The following is an 18,088-nucleotide window of genomic DNA, read 5'->3' on the forward strand; positions in this document are numbered from 1 at the left end:
TCCCCTACCAGTTGGTGCCATTCTCAGTCTGAGAGAAATTTAGTTGGTAGACACTTTTGCTGACCCTACTCTCAAGTTCCTTGCGGAGAAGCTAGTCAATAAAAAGATGGCCACCCTTGCCTGCTACTTCTAGGAATACCAAGCAGATAGCAATCTAAAGCAAGCAAGTTAGATTCTCCTGGGTAGCTCATACTAGGAGTGATCTCATCAGAATCAGGATATGGATAATATTTTATGTTTAAACACAGGGGGTGGGGAAGATTACATCACATGTTTTGATACATTGCCCTGATCTAGATAGCTCAGGTAAGCCTGATCTTATCAGAGCCAGTTTGGTGTTTGGTTTGGTTAGGAGTGCAGATTCTAATCCAGGAGAACCAGGTTTGATCCCCCATTCCTCCACATGCACCTGCTGGTGTGACTTTGGGTCGGTCATAACTCTTTCAGAGCTGTTACCTTGAGCAGTTCTCAAAAGAGCTCTCTCAGCCCCACCTACCTTATAGGGTGTCTGTTGTGAGGAGAGGAAGGAAAGGAGGTCACAAGCCGCACTGAGACTCTGAGTGAAGGGCGGGGTATAAATCCAATTCTTTTTTGGAAGTTAAGCAGGGTCGGATGGGAGACAACCAAGGAATATCAGTGCCAGGATGCAGAGTCAGGCAATAGCAATCCACCTCCATGAAACGTTCCAAGCCCCACTAGCTGTCACCAGAAGACAACTATGGCTTCTAGGCGTGTGTGCGTGTGCACGCACAAAAAGATACATCAAGGCAATCCAGCATAAAATGCAATTTTTATTTATAGTCCACCTTTCTCACTGGGACACAAGGTGGATTACACAAAGTGAGTCAATACTATCGACAGGATGAGACATTTGATGAACTGTGCGATAGGATTAAGGTTATAGACACAGCTGGAAATGTAAAAACAGAACTGAAGCAAAGCCATAAGTATTAACATGACACATTAAAGCGCACAAAGTTATATAATAGGATTTTGTTTATTGGAAACTGTATACAGAAATGGAGACCACAGTCCCCAATCATTTATCTAAGTAATTTTTTTGTACAGAGCAACCCTATTGTCTGCATTGAAAAGCGCTCTTGAATAATTCAGTTTTGCATAGTTTGCAGAAAGCCAGGAGAAAAGGGCGGAAGCCTTTTTCCTTTCTATTTGAGGGAAAGTGTCTTATAAGGAAAACAGCAGGAAAGACGACTTATCAAGTGTTCTTGACCCCACTGCGGGCTCTGTTCTCCACGGGTTGATGACCACCAGTCATCACAATAAAACTTAAATACAACTTTTTGCTAGAGCAGGATTTCATCTTGGCATTGAAACCGGGGTAGGGGGTGGGGTTCTACTGTTAATTTAATTTCAGCTTCCATCTCCTCAGTCATCACTATTTGCAACTGCTCTTCGTGCTCTTAGTCTGCGCAGCCAACATATTGAGCCTCAGCACTTACTTTAGCAAAGAACACTTGCAAAGGTTATCTGCTTGCTTCCTGGCAAACATCCTTGAGCTCCCAGATGCTTGAATACCTTACTGTTGGGTGCTGTAAACAGGAAATAATTTTGACACACACACACTCCCCCGCCTTCAATTCTCTTGTTTTGTAGAAAAATATTTTGACATGAAAAAGAACCAGTGCAAAGAAGGCCTCGACATCTATAAGAAGTTCCTGACTCGAATGACGAGAATCTCAGAATTCCTCAAAGTCGCAGAGGTAAGAAATTTGTGATCTGCAGAGGGGACGGTCAAGCAGAGGTGGTGGGTGTGGCCTTAACTTGGAGGATAAGAAAATAAGAGAAGCCATGTTGGATCAGGCCAGTGGCCCATGCAGTCCAACACTGTCACACAGTTGCCAAAAAACCAAGTGCCATCAGAATGTCCACCAGTGGGGCCAGGACATTAGGAGCCCTCCCATTGTGCCCCCGCCCCCAGAATACAGAGCATCACTGCCCCAGACAACAGAGTTCCAACAATATGCTGTGTCTAACAGCCACTGATGGACCTCAGCTCCATATGCTTATCCAATCCCCTCTTGAAGCTGTCTATGCTTGTAGCCGCCACCACCTCCTGTGGCAAGTGAATTCCATGTATTAATCATCTTTTGGGTGAAGAAGTACTTCCTTTTATCCGTTCTAACCCAGCCGCTCAGCAACTTCATTGAATATCCACAAGTTCTCGTATTGTGAGAAAGGGAGAGAAGTTCTCTACCTTCTCTATAAAATGAGGATAAAAATGATGATAGCGTTCCTCGACCTACTGAGATTTAAATTCAGGTCTAAGGCTCATTCACACTGCTTGCTCGGGTGGCTGTAGCTATCAGCATGGAGACAGGTTGTGTGAACGGTTCACATGGCAGCTGCACGCAGATGATAAGGGTTCATTTAAATGATAAGCCAGGAAGTAAGTCATGTAAATGAATCCTTGGCAGCCTCTGAATTCTGGTGTATCTGTGCACACCTAAGTATTGAGTCAGCTTGTTTGTTGCACCGTGCGACTGCAAAACTCTGCTGCAGTTCCATGCCCTGGAAACTTTACCTCCCTGTCATAATTGGAACTGTAATTTCTCTTGCAGAGCATGTGCACAGAGCCGGGTTTTTAAATGCATCACACCATGCTTGTAGTCTAGTGCTTCTGCCCCATATTATCTGGTAGAATTCTGCTAATTGATAATGCGTCAGTGCTTCCCAACGGTTTTTAGAAACTTTAGTGAGCCAGTTTGGTGTAGTGGTTAAGTGCACTAAGAACCAGGTGAAGTGTGCGGACCTGTGAGAACCGGGTTTGGTTCCCCACTCCTCCACCTGCACCTGCTGGAATGGTCTTGGGTCAGCTATAGCTCTTGGAGGGTTGTCCTTGAAAGGGCAGCTTCTGTGAGAACTCTCTCTGCCCCACCTACCTCACAGGGTGTCTGTTTTGGGGAAAGAAGGTAAAGGAGATTGTGAGCCGCTCTGAGACTTTGATTCAGAGAGAAGGGCGGGGTATAAATCCGCAGTCGTCTTCCTCTTGATAGTAAAGGCACAGAAACGGGAGGGTGGGAAAGGGTCTATGAATCTTTGATTCTTTGCTTCCCCCTTTGATCCATTGCTTGTGTATGCATCCTTGCGTATATTCCTTCATGCTTCCCAGGCAAGAGGCTGGTGTTTCGTGAATGTTACGTTTGGGTCTTCTAACACTGTCTCTCCCAAATACTGGGGGAAGGGACGAGATGACAAGAAGACACTCTTGGTATTGCTGTGGCCGGGGGAGAGAACTTTTCCTGCCCATAGTCTGTTCTTTCAACAACAATCGATTCCTGGGGGAGAAGCAGTGATAGTGCTCCGCCCTGACTTTCTCCCACTCTCTTTGAGTTTCTTGTAGACATGTTTCCATGTTTCTTTGAGTTTCTTGTAGACATGTAAATCTTTAGCGTGCGCAAGCTTTTCAGCTTGGCCAGCCCCAAGTATGCAATCTGCCTTCTGGGATTCAACAGGAAATCTGCTTTATTAATATAACCATGTACGGCCTTTCCTAGCCTCCAAGAGTCAGGTGGATATCTGACTTTCAAGGAACAAAGCGCTATCGAGGCCAGCGACAGTTGCTGCAGCTAGCAGCCGTCTCTTGCCTTTGAGGCAGTTCATACTTTGTCAGAATTTGACTCCAAAAGTGAAGGGCTTTGGAACTGTTTTTTTGGGCAGGGTTAACGAAGGAAATGACTTTCTAGGCTGCAGCTTGGTGTTCTCTGCAATCCTGCCCCGTTCACTTCATATCGAAATATCGGCTTCCTCTTGCAGTTTTCTTTATTGTAATATTTTGGTATAGGGTCTGCGTTATATGAACCTTCACAGAGTATAAACAGTTCTATTTCCCCACCTTGATGGTGCCTTCAGTGTGCTTTCTTCACAATGTCTTCAGGTGAACATGGTTAAGGCCTACATCTTACAAAAATCTGTTTGTTGTTGCAGCAAGTGGGGATAGACAGAGGAGACATACCAGATCTTTCTCAGGTGGGTAATTTTGTCCATTTGTCGTGCATATGTCTGTTTTCAGGCTCTTGTCATTGGAAAACCTTGGTGTTAAGAGCAAGAGCACTGCCGGATCAGACCAATGGTCCATCTACTCTCACACAGTGGCCAGAGAGTTCATCTGGAGGGCCAACAGCAGGGCATTAGAGACCAAGACCCCTGTAGGAACTTAAGAAGAGCCCTGCTGGATCAGACCGGTGGTCCAGCATCCCATCTCACACAGCGGTCAACCAGTTCCTCTGCATGGCCGACAACGGGGCATAGAGGCTGAGGCCTTCCCCTGATGTTGCCTCCTGGCTCTAGGCTTCAGAGGCTTGGTGCCTCTGAATGGGGAGGTTCCCCTTCAGTCACCATGGCTGCTCGTCATTGATAGACATGTTCTCCAGGCTTCTGTCTAATCCCCTCTTAAAACTGTTTATTCCTGTGGCCGTCGCTGCATTGTCTGGCAGGAAATTCCACATTTGAATCACTTCCAATGTAAAGTAATGTTTCCTTTTGTCCATCGTGAGCCGACTGCCCGTCAGTTTCATTGGAGGTCCTCAAGTTCTAATATTTTGGGGAAAAAAGATTTCTGTTCATCACTAATGGGTTGCTGCTGTGCTCTTAAGTGGGTCTGGTGTAGCCTAATCTACCCATCCGCAAACTTCAGGCCCAACTGCTTGCAGCTAGTTTTGCTTAACAGTTAATGATGCTTGGCGTCAAACTTGGGGAGAGGCTTCTGCTTCAAAGCAGTAGGTCTCCAATCTGAGTTAAGTTCTGGAGGCAGATTTCCTCTGTGTGACATCTGCGCGCTGTTGACTTTTAGCAGGCTAACTGCTCCGCGTGTGTGTGTGTGTGTGTGTGTGTGTGTGTGTGCGTGCGAGGATTTGTGCCATCAGTTCGCAGCTGACTTACAGCGGCCTTGTAGGGTTTTCCAAGCAAGAGGCGTTAAGAGGTGGGTTTCCATTGCCCGCCTCTATGTCATGACCCTGGTATCCCTTGGAAGTTTCCCATCCAAGTACTAGCCAGGGCTGACCCGGCTTAACTTCTGAAATCTGACGAGATAGGGCTAACCTGGGCTACCTAAGTCAGGGTTATCTAAGTCAGCCAGTTTGGTGTAGTGGTTAAATGTGTGGACTCTTACGTGGGAGAACCGGGGTTGATTCCCCACTCCTCCACTTGCACCTGCTGGGATGGCCTTGGGTCAGCCATAGCTCTGGCAGAGGTTGTCCTTGAAAGGGCAGCTGCTGTGAGAGCCCTCTCAGCCCCACCCACCTCACAGGGTGTCTGTTGCGGGGGGAGAAGAGATAGGAGATTGTAAGCCGCTCTGAGACTCTGATTCAGAGAGAAGGGTGGGGTATAAATCTGCAGTCTTCTTCTCTACATAAACGGTGCAATCACCCGTCTGGGTTTTCGCTGTCCCACACTGATAGCGTTTTAGCAGGTTTCTATGCTTGCATTTGAGTTAATCCCTTGGAATGCAGAAGAACTGCTCATGATGTATGTGACCTTTTTCTTTGGGCCCTTCCTCTTAGTTCTTGTAGGGCTTCTTAAGTTACCAGTCTGTTGAAACAGATGCATACCTGCCAACCACGCTTAATATCGTAATGCCCTTCTGGGATTAGGAGCAGTTAAGCGTTGGGTGTATTCACCTGCTTGTCATTGAATTCTCTGTCATGTTATGAAGCTGGTGCTAGGGAACCTGGGTATTTTCTGGCCCTCATTTTCTGAAGCATTATCCTTTACAGGCACCGAGTAGTCTTCTGGATGCGTTGGAACAGCACTTAGCCTCCTTAGAAGGAAAGAAAATCAAAGATTCCACTGCTGCAAGCAGGTATACATCTTTCTCCTTGGCAGTGAACGTTGTGTAATTTATCTGAAGAAGCCTGGAGTGCTAGTTGTTTTGATCTTAAACGTGAGGACTTCAGACAGTGGAACCAGTGCATACAGTCTACAGCAGGGGGTGACCAAACTTGGTTAATTTCACAGCCTCATAGAATAAATGTCAGATGTATGAGAGTCTCAAGACATGAACATCAAATGTACGAGAGCTGCCAGACAGAAAGGAAGGCAGGCAGGCAAATAGATGGGGAGGGAAGGAGAGGTGGAAAGAAAGCAACTTTAATTTTAAATGCATTATCCAAGCTGCCAGCTGGCTTGGCTTGAGGAAGTGATTTAAAGAGACAAATTTCTTCTCCAGTCTGACCAACAGAGCAGATGAGGGCTTCTAGAGCCACACAATATATGTGAAAGAGCCACATGTGGCTCCCGAGCTGCAGTTTGGCCACCCCTGTTCTACAGAATTAAGCAAAAACCATCTCCCTGCACACACACACGTACACACACACACCCCGATTGTACTATTTTGGGCTGCAAATGAAGAATGCGTATTTGAAAGCATCCTCATTTTTAAAAAACTCCTGCACGTAATATAATATGTGCTGGAATCTGCTCAGTCAAAGCCTTCTCTTTGTTTTCAGGGAGTTCTGTGGGAAGCATTGAAGCGTAAAACAGCACAATGTAGCCCAAAAGGGATGCAGTCGGGGAGAAGTGTACATTCAGCAGCATCGGAAACTTGCCGCTGATAAAATGGGGCAGCAGTAGCTGCTACCAGGCAGGGAGCTGGTTGTGACGACTGAACTCCCATGGGGAACTGTACTTCTTGCTTTTGTGCCGGAGCACGCGGGGCAGGATCATCAGGGAGCAGTGGTCAGCTTTGTGTTTCAGGTGACAGTTTCCCCACTAGGATGCAGTAGCCTTCTGACCAAGTGTCAAGCTCTGGTTAGTGCTTGTCACAGAGGACTGCGGCAATACTGAGTAGAGCAGCAGTGTTTGAAATGTGTGTTAAGCGCTTTTAGCAGTGAAGCACAGTGAGTTATTTGCAAACAGGGAAAGCATCATGGAATGCATCAGACAGTTGCTCCGTTAAAGCAATTCTCTGGTGCCTCTTCACCGGAAAGTTTTGGTACACATAAGGACATAAGAGAAGCCATGTTGGATCAGGCCAATGGCCCATCCAGTCCAACACTCTGTCACACAGTGGCCAAAAAACGCAGGCACCATCAGGAGGTCCATCAGTGGGGCCAGGACACTAGAAGCCTTCTTACTGTGGCCCCCCCAAGCACCAAGAACACAGGGCAACCAACCACTGCCCCAAACAGAGAGTTCCATCAATACCCTGTGGCTAATAGCCACTGATGGACCTCTGCTCCATACCTTTATCCAATCCCCTCTTGAAGCTGTCTATGCTTAGAGCTGCCGCCACCTCCTGTGGCAGTGAGTTCCGTGTGTTAATCTCCCTTTGGGCGAAGAAGTACTTCCTTTTATCAGCTCTAACCTGACTGCTCAGCAATTGTCCACAAGTCCTGAATCACCCTTGGTCCATCAGAATCGCTATGGTCTACTCAGATTGTCAGTGGCTCTCCATGGTCTCAGGCAGAGTTCTTTGTCATCACCTGCTACCCAATCCTTTTAACTGGAGATGCTGGGGATTGAACCTGGGACCTTCTGCGTGCTGGGCGGACGCTTTGCCACTGAGCTATGGCCCCTCCCCCTTGGGAGTGGAACTTGCCTACTAGTATAAGGGAGATTTCTGTATTCCCAGAGGAAACCCCAGGCATGCAGGTAGTGTGAGATACACATGAATCAGACCCTTGGTCCATCAAAGTCGGTGCTGTCTGCACAGACTGGCAGAGGCTCTGCAGCAGGGATAGCCAAACTGCGGCTCTTTCACGCATAAAGTCCTTAGTACAAGGCTTACTGTAAGCTCCAGGAGGATTGGTTACATCACAGGGGTGTGGCCTAACATGCAAAGGAGTTCCTGCTACAAAAAGAGCCCTCTGTGTGGATACTTTGAGTTCAGCGGCACAGAACTGCAGTTGAGGGCTGCCCCCATCGCCAGGGTTTTTTCTAGCAGGAGCTTCTCTGCATATTAGGCCATGCCCCCTGATATAGCTAATCCTCCAAGAGGTTAGAGGGCTCTTAGTACAGGGCCTGCTGTAAGCTCCAGGAGGATTGGCTACATCAGGGGGGCATGGCTTAATACAGGGGTGGCCGATGGTAGCTCTCCAGATGGGTTTTTTTTGCCTACAACTCCCATCAGCCCCAGCCAGCATGGCCAATGGCTAGGGCTGATGGGAGTTGTAGGCAAAAAAAATCTGGAGAGCTACCGTTGGCCACCCCTGGCCCTAATATGCAGAGGAGCTCCTGCTAGAAAAAGAGCCCTGCCCACCGCTAACTTTCATTGACCATATTTGCTCCACAAATATTTGTCCCTTTCTGCACCCTTGGACGGTCAATCATCAGTGTCAACAAGCTCCCGGTTCTGTAGTTTCCTTATTATGCTGAGCGCCTTCTGGTTTCCGGAAGGATGCAGCTGTTTATCAAATTGCAGAGCGATGCAAGTGAAGGTGTGTGTGGCGGGGGGGGGGGGTCTAATCTTGCCGTTCATTTACTTGCTGTAGAAACAGAGAGCGATAGAGTCAGAAATGGAAGTTGAACGAACACGATTTCAGGCTTTGGGATTTATGTATCCAAGTTAAACAAGAGCATTAAATAAAGTAGGCTGTGTGACTATGGATAAGCCTGGGAAGGTCTCTGATGGTCCACCGCTATCTTTAATCACTCTGAAGTCATAAGAACATAAAGGCATAAGAGAAGCCATATTGCAGCAAGCCAGTGGCTCACCCAGTCCAACACTCTGTGTCACACAGTGGCCAATAAAACAGGTGCAATCGGAAGGTCCATCAGTGGGGCCAGAACACTAGCAGTCCTCACACTGTTGCACCTCCCAAGCACCAAGAATACACTTGCCCCAGAAAGAGAGTTCCCTCTATACCTTGTGGCTAATAGCCATTGATGGACCTCTGCTCCAGATGTTTATCCAATCCCCTCTTGAAGCTGGCTATGCTTGTAGCCGCCACCACCTCCTGTGGCAGTGAATTCCACATGTTAATCACCCTTTGGGTGAAGGACTTCCTTTTATCCGTTCTAACCCAACTGCTCAGCAATTTCATTGAGTGCCCACAAGTTCTCGTATTGTGAGAAAGGGAGAAAAGTACTTCTTTCTCTACCTTCTTTATCCTGTACATTATCTTGTAAACCTCTACCGTGTCACCCCTGAGTTGATGTTTCTCCAAACTGAAGTCCAGAAAGTTGCACTGTGTTTGTAGTAACTTGGCTTTAGAATCATTCCGGTGAGTCATCCTCTTGTGCGTACAAGTTCAGCCCCTGAACACAGAGGGTCAGAGCGAGCGTAGCTGTGGTGGATATATCCAGTTGCATCTCCAAGCGTTCCAGATGGCAGCAAAAACGATTACGCTCTTTTTGCAGGAGCCAATATGGAAGTGAAGTTCTATCCCCATGCCTTTGGAAAAAAAGATCTTCTCGTAGCAGAAAACCCTCATGCATAAGATCACGTTTAGGGCTTGAGCAAGGTGGTTAGAAGGGATCCCCAGAGTCATCTAGTCCAAGGAGATGCACAAATTCCTCTCCTCACACCCACCCAGTGACACCTGCTCTATGCTAGAGGATTGCAAGTGTGTGCACACACACACACACACACACACTCACTCTAGGAGCCCTGGCAAAATTGGCCTGGAGAAAAATTGCTGCCTGACCCAAAAGTGGCAAACAGTATTTTCCTGGGTGTGTAAGAAAGCCATGAGAATGAGAAAGGTTCAATTGGATCGTCCTTTTCTAAAGGCCCTGGAAGCTTCGCTGCTTCGGGTGTGCCCAGAAAGGTCCCAGAAACCCCCCAAACTGCCTTGCGTATTCCTCAGAGTTAGGAATTAAAAGAAAGCCAAGCCCTGTTGAGCATCTTATCCTATCATGCCATGTATGTAACCTGCCAGTTTCCCTGCTGTCAACTTTTCCTAGGGCTACCACCCTTTCCAATGCCGTCTCTTCCCTTGCAAGCACCGGCCTGTCACTCACCAAAGTAGACGAAAGGGAAAAACAAGCCGCGTTAGAAGAAGAGCAGGCGCGTTTAAAAGCCTTAAAGGTGGGTAATGTTTCCCGTGTCATGCAGATATCCTCTGTCAATGGACTAGCCTGGGGTTTGAAATTGAAAAGTGGGGCACGTATGGGATATTTTGCACATACAGAGCAGCAAGCCCCAGTTGGCCTTGGCTGGGTTGTGCTCATTTGGCTTTTCTAAAATAATCCATGGAGGACTCTGTGGTAAGCCCTGTTTTTTTGCCCACAGTATATTCGGAAAAAACCCATTCCCCCCGGTTTTTTCCTGAAGCCTTTTTTTGTTTTTTTCCCGCAAAATTGAAAAAAAGAAAAAAAATTGATTATGGAATGTTTTATTTTACCTTGATGAATAAAATATTAAGACAAGGTGTTCAGATATTTTCCAGATCATTTCTAAAAAAATAAGTATGGTGTCAGATTATTCTAATTTCTGTGCACTGAGGACAAGCAAGTCCAAAGTCATGCCCATTCATTGAAACTTAGTCCTACTCTCCCTTCTATACACTTCCGCCCTCTTCAGTTCTTTTGATGAGAATGAGTTTTTAATTTTTATTTAATACTGTGGAGAGGAAATATGAATAATTGTTACTTTTGGATTTTTTAAAAATTGTTTTGTGGAGGGTTTTTTCGTCTGTTTCACGTAAACTAGTAAGCAGTTCAGGAGAGTGTTGCTCCATTTGTTACGATTGCAAATAAATATTATTTAAAAAGTAAATTCTGTTTGCAGTAATTGTTTTGATATGCTATATTTTTAACATGCCAGTTGTGATAATTTCATGCCAAGTAAAATTGTCCATAGTCATATTTTATGTTCCTAAAGTAACAGAATAACTTTCAGTCTGGAAAAGAAAAAGACTGCAGATTTATGTTCAACCCTTCTATCTGAATCAGAGACTCCGAGCAGCTCACAATCTCCTATATCTTCTCCCGTCACAACAGACACCCTGTGAGGTGGGTGGGGCTAAGAGACCTCTCACAGAAGCTGCCCTTTCAAGGACAACTCCTCCTAGAGCTATAGCTGATCCAAGGCCATTCCAGCAGCTGCAAGTGGGGAATCAAACCCGATTCTCCCAGATAAGAGTCCGTGCACTTAACCACTACACCAAACTGGCTCTCAAAAAAGAAGTGCTAATGTAGCTTGCTTTTTTTTTTTCAAATTTTCCGGAAATTTCCATTTTTTTCTCGAAAAACCCCAGAAAAACCCCAGCTTTTTTTCCAAGCTTCAAAATTTCCGGAAATTTTACATCTCTAGTTGGGGGAGGACAGCAGGGAGTCGTGTTGCCAGCTCTGTGTTGGGAAATACTTGGAGATTTTGGGGGTGGAGCCTGAGGAGGGAAGCGTTTGAGGAGCAGGAGGACTTCAGTGGGGTAGAGTGCCATAGAATCCCCCTTCCATAATGACCGTTTTCTCCAGGTGAACGATTTCTGTCGCCTGAGGGATCACTTGCAAAAGCTGGAGATCTCCAATCCCATTCCACCACTTGGAGGCTGGCAGTCGTAGCAGGGAATCATTCCAACTTCCATGAACTCTTTCTGCAAGGGGGGGGGGGGCGATGGTTTCGGGATGATACAGTTGTGCACTTTATTTCTCCTAAACTGGGTAGAAAGCTTGACCTGTGGTCTTCCACTGAAGCTACAGGAGTGGCTGCCAGTTCTTGCACACTGCTTGTGTTAGTTGGAAGGAATGAGGTACATGTGAGGTACATCCTAGCCTACGTCCAGACGTTATGAGCAAAACAAAGTTTGCGATGATCTAAAGCCTCACTGTCGGAGTCTGCGCACCTTCCCTCTTTTTCTCACCTGCAGAGCTTTGATGGAAGGTTTCTTGGGTTTGGACCTTCTTTGACCTAACTCAACTTCGTCGTTAGATCCAAGCAGGCAGCCGTGTTGGTCTGAAGCAATAGAACAATGCAACGGACAAGTTGCACCTTTAAGGACCAACTAAGTTTTATTCAGACTGTAAGCTTTCGTATGGTCTTAAGCAGACTTCATCAGACAAAATGGGAATGACAAGCAGCAGTTCTTAATATAAGCGGGCAGTGAGTTGGTATGTAGAATCATAGGAATGTTTTTAGCAGATTAAAAGAATCACAAATTGGGGTCTGTGTTTGCTAGTTAATGTCGTTAATGGAAGCTTACATTCTGAATAAAACTTAGTTGGTCTTAAATTCGCTGCTGTTGTATTCCGCCATCAATTTAGTAAAAACCTGTAATTAGCACCAAAACTGTTAATTTTAATTGGAATGTTGTTTTAAATGATGGTTTTATAATGTAGCATTTATTGAATGATGTGATTTTATTGTATTGTATCAGATTGTATTGAACTAAAATGTTGTGAGCCGCCCTGAGCCTGCTTCGGTAGGGAGGGCGGGATATAAATAAAAAGTATTATTATTATTATTATTATTACTGCTTTTTTCTATCAACTTTGTTGTGACCAGCGGCTTAACCCAGTGCTTGCCTGCTGAAGTCTCTCGTGGCATTACCGGCTGAGGATTTCGTTCTGCTTAACCGAAACAGCCACGTAAGCAGTGCTTGGTCCTGGGTTTCTAATGCCCAACTCTCTTTCATGCCGACAGGAGCAGCGTCTAAAAGAACTTGCAAAGAAACCTCATAGCTCCTTAACAACCGCCTCCTCCCCGGTGTCCAATACAGCAGGAAGCATCATGACCACGCCAGCCATCGACATTTTTTCCACACCTAGCTCTTCAAACAGGTATGTCTTCACGATCCACTGCTAATTGGTAGAGGTTGCTTCTAGCCGGAGGGTGTCTTAAAAGATGCAGCGGCCTTGTAAAGATTTTTTTTTTATTGTGTGTTTCTTTGGCTTTGATGTAAGCCAGAAATGTTCTCCCTAGCAATTGAGTCATAAACCATGCATCCAGGATGAAAGCGCGAGGAAGGCACAAAGGCAGAAGACCTCATTGTGCAGCAAGAGCTCATGGATTCAGGGCTGGCCCTGCTGCTAGGCAAACTAGGCGATTGCCTAGGGCAGGGGTGGCCAACGGTAGCTCTTCGGATGTTTTTTTTGCCTACAGGCCAGCGTGGCCAGTGGCTGGGGCTGATGGGAGTTGTAGGCAAAAAAAAAAGCATCCGAAGAGCTACCGTTGGCCACCCCTGGCCCTAGGGCACTGTCCTTCTGGGCGCTGAATTGAGTTTTCCCCACATGACTGGAAAACTGGGCTAAAATCAATAAAATGAATTTTAACAGGGATAAATGTAAAGTTCTGCATTTAGTTAGGAAAAATCCAGTGTGTGGTTATAGGATGGGGGAGACTTGTTTTAGCAGTAGTGTGTGAGAAAAGGATCTAGGGGTCTTGGTGGATCATACGCTGAACATGAGTCAACAGTGTGATGTGGTGGCTAAAAAGGCAAATGCAATTTTGGGCTGTATCAACTGGAGTATAGTGTCCAGATCACGTGAAGTGATGGTATCACTTTATTCTGCTCTGGTAAGACCTCACCTGGAGTATTGTGTGCCGTTTTGGGCACCACATTTTAAGAAGGATATAGACAAGCTGGAACGGGTCCAGAAGAGGGTGACAAAGATGGTGAGGAGTCTGGAGACCAAGTCCTATGAGGAAAGATTGAAGGAGCTGGGGATGTTTAGCCTGGAGAGGAGGCTGCTGAGAGGTGATAGGATCACCGTCTTCAAGTACTTGAAGGGCTGTCATCTAGAGGATGGTGTGGAATTGTTTTCTGTGGCCCTAGAAGTTAGGACCAGAACCAGTGGGTTGAAATTAAATCAGAAGAGTTTCCAGCTCAACATTAGGAAGAACTTTCTGACTATTAGAGCAGTTTCTCAGTGGAACATGCTTCCTCCTTGGGAGGTGGTGGGCTCTCCTTCCTTGGAGGTTTTTAAACAGAGGCTAGATGGCCATCTGACAACAATGAAGATCCTGTGAATTTAGGGGGAGGTGTTTGTGAGTTTCCTGCATTGTGCAGAAGGTTGGACTAGATGACCCTGGAGGTCCCTTCCGACGCTATGATTCTATGACTCGGTGATTGGATTTATATCCCGCCCTATACTCTGACTCTCAGAGCGGTCACAGTCTGCTTTATCTTCTTCTCCCACAGCAGACAACCCTGTAAGGTAGGTGGGGCTGAGAGAGCTCTCACCGAAGTTAGCCAGACAGCCAGTGTTGCTTTCTAGGGCTTTTGTCAGACTTGACCAACCAACCCCGAGGCACAGTTTATAAGCAGCATTAAATTTTAAGAGAGATTTTCTCTTTTTGAGGAAGCAGATGAAAGGCCCATGTGAATCTTGGAAGAGTTTTTGAAATGGTGCACATTTTCTGGGTGGTGCATACACTCTCTGGCATCCCCTTCCCATTTAAAATCTGGCTGCAGGTAAACATGGAGATTGGATTGCATGGAGGAATGTTGTGTACTCCTTTACTTCACAGATACTCTCTGCAACTTTTCCTGCTGACATGACCTTCCGGAAATGCCCCTGAGGTCACAGAGATTGCAAAGGCCATATCTGGGTGCCCTTGACTCACCCTCCCGCTCTTGCAGTTATTAGCATGGAAACCAAGAGTCAGAGATGGCTGTAAATACAGCCTTGTTGCTTCTCCTGTGTTCTTATAGACCAGGGATGGCCAAACTTGCTTAATGTAAGAGCCAGAAGACATGAACATCAGATGTTTGAGAGCGGGAGGGAGGAGGGAGTGGTGGAAAGAAAGCAACTTCAACTTTTAGTGCATTCTCCAAGCTGCTAGCTGGCTTGGTTTCGAGAAGTGATTTAAAGAAAGAAATGCCTTTTCCAAGCCAGCTTTGAGAGCTGCACAATATGTGTGAAAGAGCCACCTGTGGCTCCCGAGCCAGAGTTTGGCCACCCCTGTTATAGACAACATCAAGATGGACTGAATAAATATATGAAGCAGAGCTCCATGAGTGGCCATTAGCCACACGGTATAGATAGAATACTATACTAATGCTCTGTATTCTTTATGCTTGGGGGACAACAGTGGGAGGGCTTCTGGAGTTCTTGCCCTACTGGTGGGCCCCCTGAGGGTACCTGCTGGTGGTGGGGAAGAGCTATAATAAAACCTTGAAGTCTCAGGAAGCTGTAATGTGCACCCAGCACCACGTTTTGTGCTCTTTCAACACTAGAATGGCAGCATGCTCGTAGCCTAGTGCATGAGTCTAGCAGCATGAAGCTCTGGGTAAATGTAAAGGAAAAGCGGCGCTGCTGGAAACCAGTTTGACGGTTGAACTTTGTCTCTTTTTGTAGTACATCGAAGTTGCCAAATGACCTGCTGGACCTGCAGCCAACGTTTCATCCATCAGTGCATCCTATATCCTCTGCGCCGCAAGTAGGAGGGACCTGGGGAGGTAAGCAAATGGGAATCTATCCCCGGTCACGATACAGCCACTTAGAACAGCAGGATTCCACACCCTCAGCTGTACTTGGCTTTTGGTGGACGAGATGAAAGAATCTTCTGAAGGGTCCAGACATAAGTTGAGAAGGGAGAATATGTGGAAAACAAGCACAGCTGTGGGAACATACAAGATATGTGTATGTTAAGGCATTTAGAATCTATATGAGGTATTTTTTTTGCTGCCTTTCTCCTATAAATGGGCTCAAGGCATTTGTTTATTTACAATATATTTATATTTGGTGTAGTGGTTAAGTGTGCGGACTCTTATGTGGGAGAACCGGGTTCGATTCCCCACTCCTCCACTTGCAGCTGCTGGCATGGCCTTGGGTCAGCCATAGCTCTGGCAGAGGCTGTCCTTGAAAGGGCAGCTGCTGTGAGAGCCCTCTCCAGCCCTATCCACCTCACAGGGTGTCTGTTGTGGGGGAGGAAGGTAAAGGAGATTGTGAGCCGCTCTGAGACTCTTCGGAGTGGAGGGCGGGATATAAATCCAATATCTTCATCTACCTCACAGGGTGTCTGTTGTGGGGGAGGGAGGGAAAGGAGATTGTGAGCCGCTCTGAGGCTCTTCGGAGTGGAGGGCGGGATATAAATCCAATATCTTCATCTACCTCACAGGGTGTCTGTTGTGGGGGAGGAAGGGAAAGGAGATTGTGAGCTGCTCTGAGACTCTTCGGAGTGGAGCGCGGGATATAAATCCAATATCATCATCATCTTCTTCTTCTATGCAGACTTAAGGCGGCTGACAACATAACATACACAATAAACAATAAGCAATATTCAAACAGTAAATCAGATAAATTGCAATGGCGTTATTTCAGGCATATATTTCCTTTCTCAACACGTACAGATCCTAGGCAGTTAGGACTAAAGTGCAGTAGATCCAGATGTGATGGCAGCCCTCTCCCATTAGATGTCATATGCCATCCAAAACAGTTCAGTCTTGCAGGCCCTGTGGAACTGCGATAAGTCCCGCAGGGCCCTGATGACTTCTGGGAGGGTGAGACTCCTTGTAAATAAAAAGAAGCGAGTCTAGCTCCGTGACTTTGAACTAAAACCTATCAAAGGAAGGGATGCCAGAGAAGACTTTGTAATTTCTTATGTGTGAGGATAGAGGAATTTGGTTCAATGTGATATAGGCTTTAAATGGATGTGCTAGTTCACAGAACAAAAAGAAAGCACGAAGAGGAGAAAGCTGGAAACCGGCTTTTGGCTTGAAATACAAAAAAAGGCTATGTAGAAAGATTTTGAGGCAGAACATACAGCAGAGAATATGCATGGAATAGGAAACCTTAAATTTAGCTGGCTTATTAACTCTGACAGCATTTCAAGACCAAGAATAATGAAATCAGTTCATTCCTCTAATAGTGTTACTACGGCAAAAGAAACGCAGTCTCTGCTTAACTGCCTGGGTGGGGTAAAAGGGGATACGCACACACAGGGGAGAGGGCAGGTAGATAACTTGGGTACAGTCTTTTGACTGTACGTTTCCCAAAGTGGGAGCTACAGCTGAAAGAATTGCTGTAGTTTTCGAATCAGGAGGTTCCTTGTTCGTCACAGGATTCAAGAAGGTGGGATGATGGCTTTTGTTCAGACTCTGTCTGAAGTTGGGTGATTGCTTAAGCCCGGGGAGGTAAGCAAGCTGTCCTCAGGCCTCGATAGGCTGACATGGTGCCCTTCAGGCATCACGGCACAGAAGTGAAGCCATTGCGCAACATCTGGTTTCCATCTCGTAAAACACCTGCCTCCCTTTTGCGGGTGGGCAGAATACACCAACAGGAGAAAGATCAGGATGGGTAGCCATGTTAGTTTGTAGCAATAGGAAAAGAGCAGGAGTCCAGTAATGCCTGAAAGACTAACAAAAATTGTGGCTGAGTATGAGATTTCGTGAGTCACTGCTCACTGAAGTGAGCAGTCTTACGTTAGTCTTTAAGATGCTACTGGGCTCTCGCTATTTTGAACATATGAACATATGAAGCTGCCTTATACTGAATCAGACCCTCGGTCCATCAAAGTCAGTATTGTCTTCTCAGACTGGCAGCGGCTCTCCAGGGTCTCAAGCTGAGGTTTTTCACACCTATTTGCCTGGACCCTTTTTACTTGGAGATGCCAGGGATCGAACCTGGGACCTTCTGCTTCCCAAGCAGATGCTCTAACACTGAGCCACCGTCCCTCCCCAATGTTTTCTACTCTAAGGCAATATTCTTTCTAAGCTGTGGGGTCTTGCGAGCAAAAATCCTACTTCATGAGCTACTGGCATTAAAAGTTGTGAGCTGCTGCATAAATTAGTTTGCTCTTGGGCCATTTTTCCTGAGCTAAGACAAAAATGTGTGAGCCGGAGGCTAAAAAAAACGGTGAGCTAGCTCACACTCAGCTTAGAGGGAACACTGCTGCACGGTGATTTTATCTCTTTGCAGGTGATTGTTCTTGGGGCACAGGCGACTTTCTGTCATATTTTCGTGTACCACCATTTTCTGCTGCGTTAGGCGATTGCGATGACTGGTTGTCTGTGCCTGCACAGATCAAAATCACCACCACTGTGTATCCAAACAATAAAGAATTTATAAATCCGAATTTGAAAAGTCTCTTCCTATTTTCCAAAGATACCTTATACACAGTACAAAAATTTCCAGAAGGGGTGAATTCCACAACACAAATATCTGGAGAGCCAGTTTGGTGTAGTGGTTAAGTGTGCGGACTCTTATCTGGGAGAATCGGGTTTGATTCCCCGCTCCTCCACTTGCACCT

The 18,088-nt window shown here is 46.2% G+C and overlaps 1 protein-coding gene across 9 annotated transcripts in view; it reads left to right on the forward strand.

Moving 5' to 3' along the window:
* Positions 1-18,088, forward strand: part of PICALM (phosphatidylinositol binding clathrin assembly protein) — a 125,788-nt gene that overhangs the window by 68,395 nt on the left and 39,305 nt on the right. For all 9 annotated transcript variants that reach the window (XM_060234973.1, XM_060234975.1, XM_060234974.1 and 6 more), the window contains exons 7-12: positions 1,615-1,721; positions 3,946-3,987; positions 5,733-5,818; positions 9,862-9,985; positions 12,539-12,675; positions 15,196-15,296. In XM_060234973.1, the coding sequence (XP_060090956.1) occupies positions 1,615-1,721; positions 3,946-3,987; positions 5,733-5,818; positions 9,862-9,985; positions 12,539-12,675; positions 15,196-15,296 (597 nt within the window). The remainder of the gene's footprint in view (positions 1-1,614; positions 1,722-3,945; positions 3,988-5,732; positions 5,819-9,861; positions 9,986-12,538; positions 12,676-15,195; positions 15,297-18,088) is intronic.

The sequence above is a fragment of the Heteronotia binoei genome, chromosome 3, assembly GCF_032191835.1.
Source record: "Heteronotia binoei isolate CCM8104 ecotype False Entrance Well chromosome 3, APGP_CSIRO_Hbin_v1, whole genome shotgun sequence".
In the NCBI taxonomy this organism is placed as follows: domain Eukaryota; kingdom Metazoa; phylum Chordata; class Lepidosauria; order Squamata; family Gekkonidae; genus Heteronotia; species Heteronotia binoei.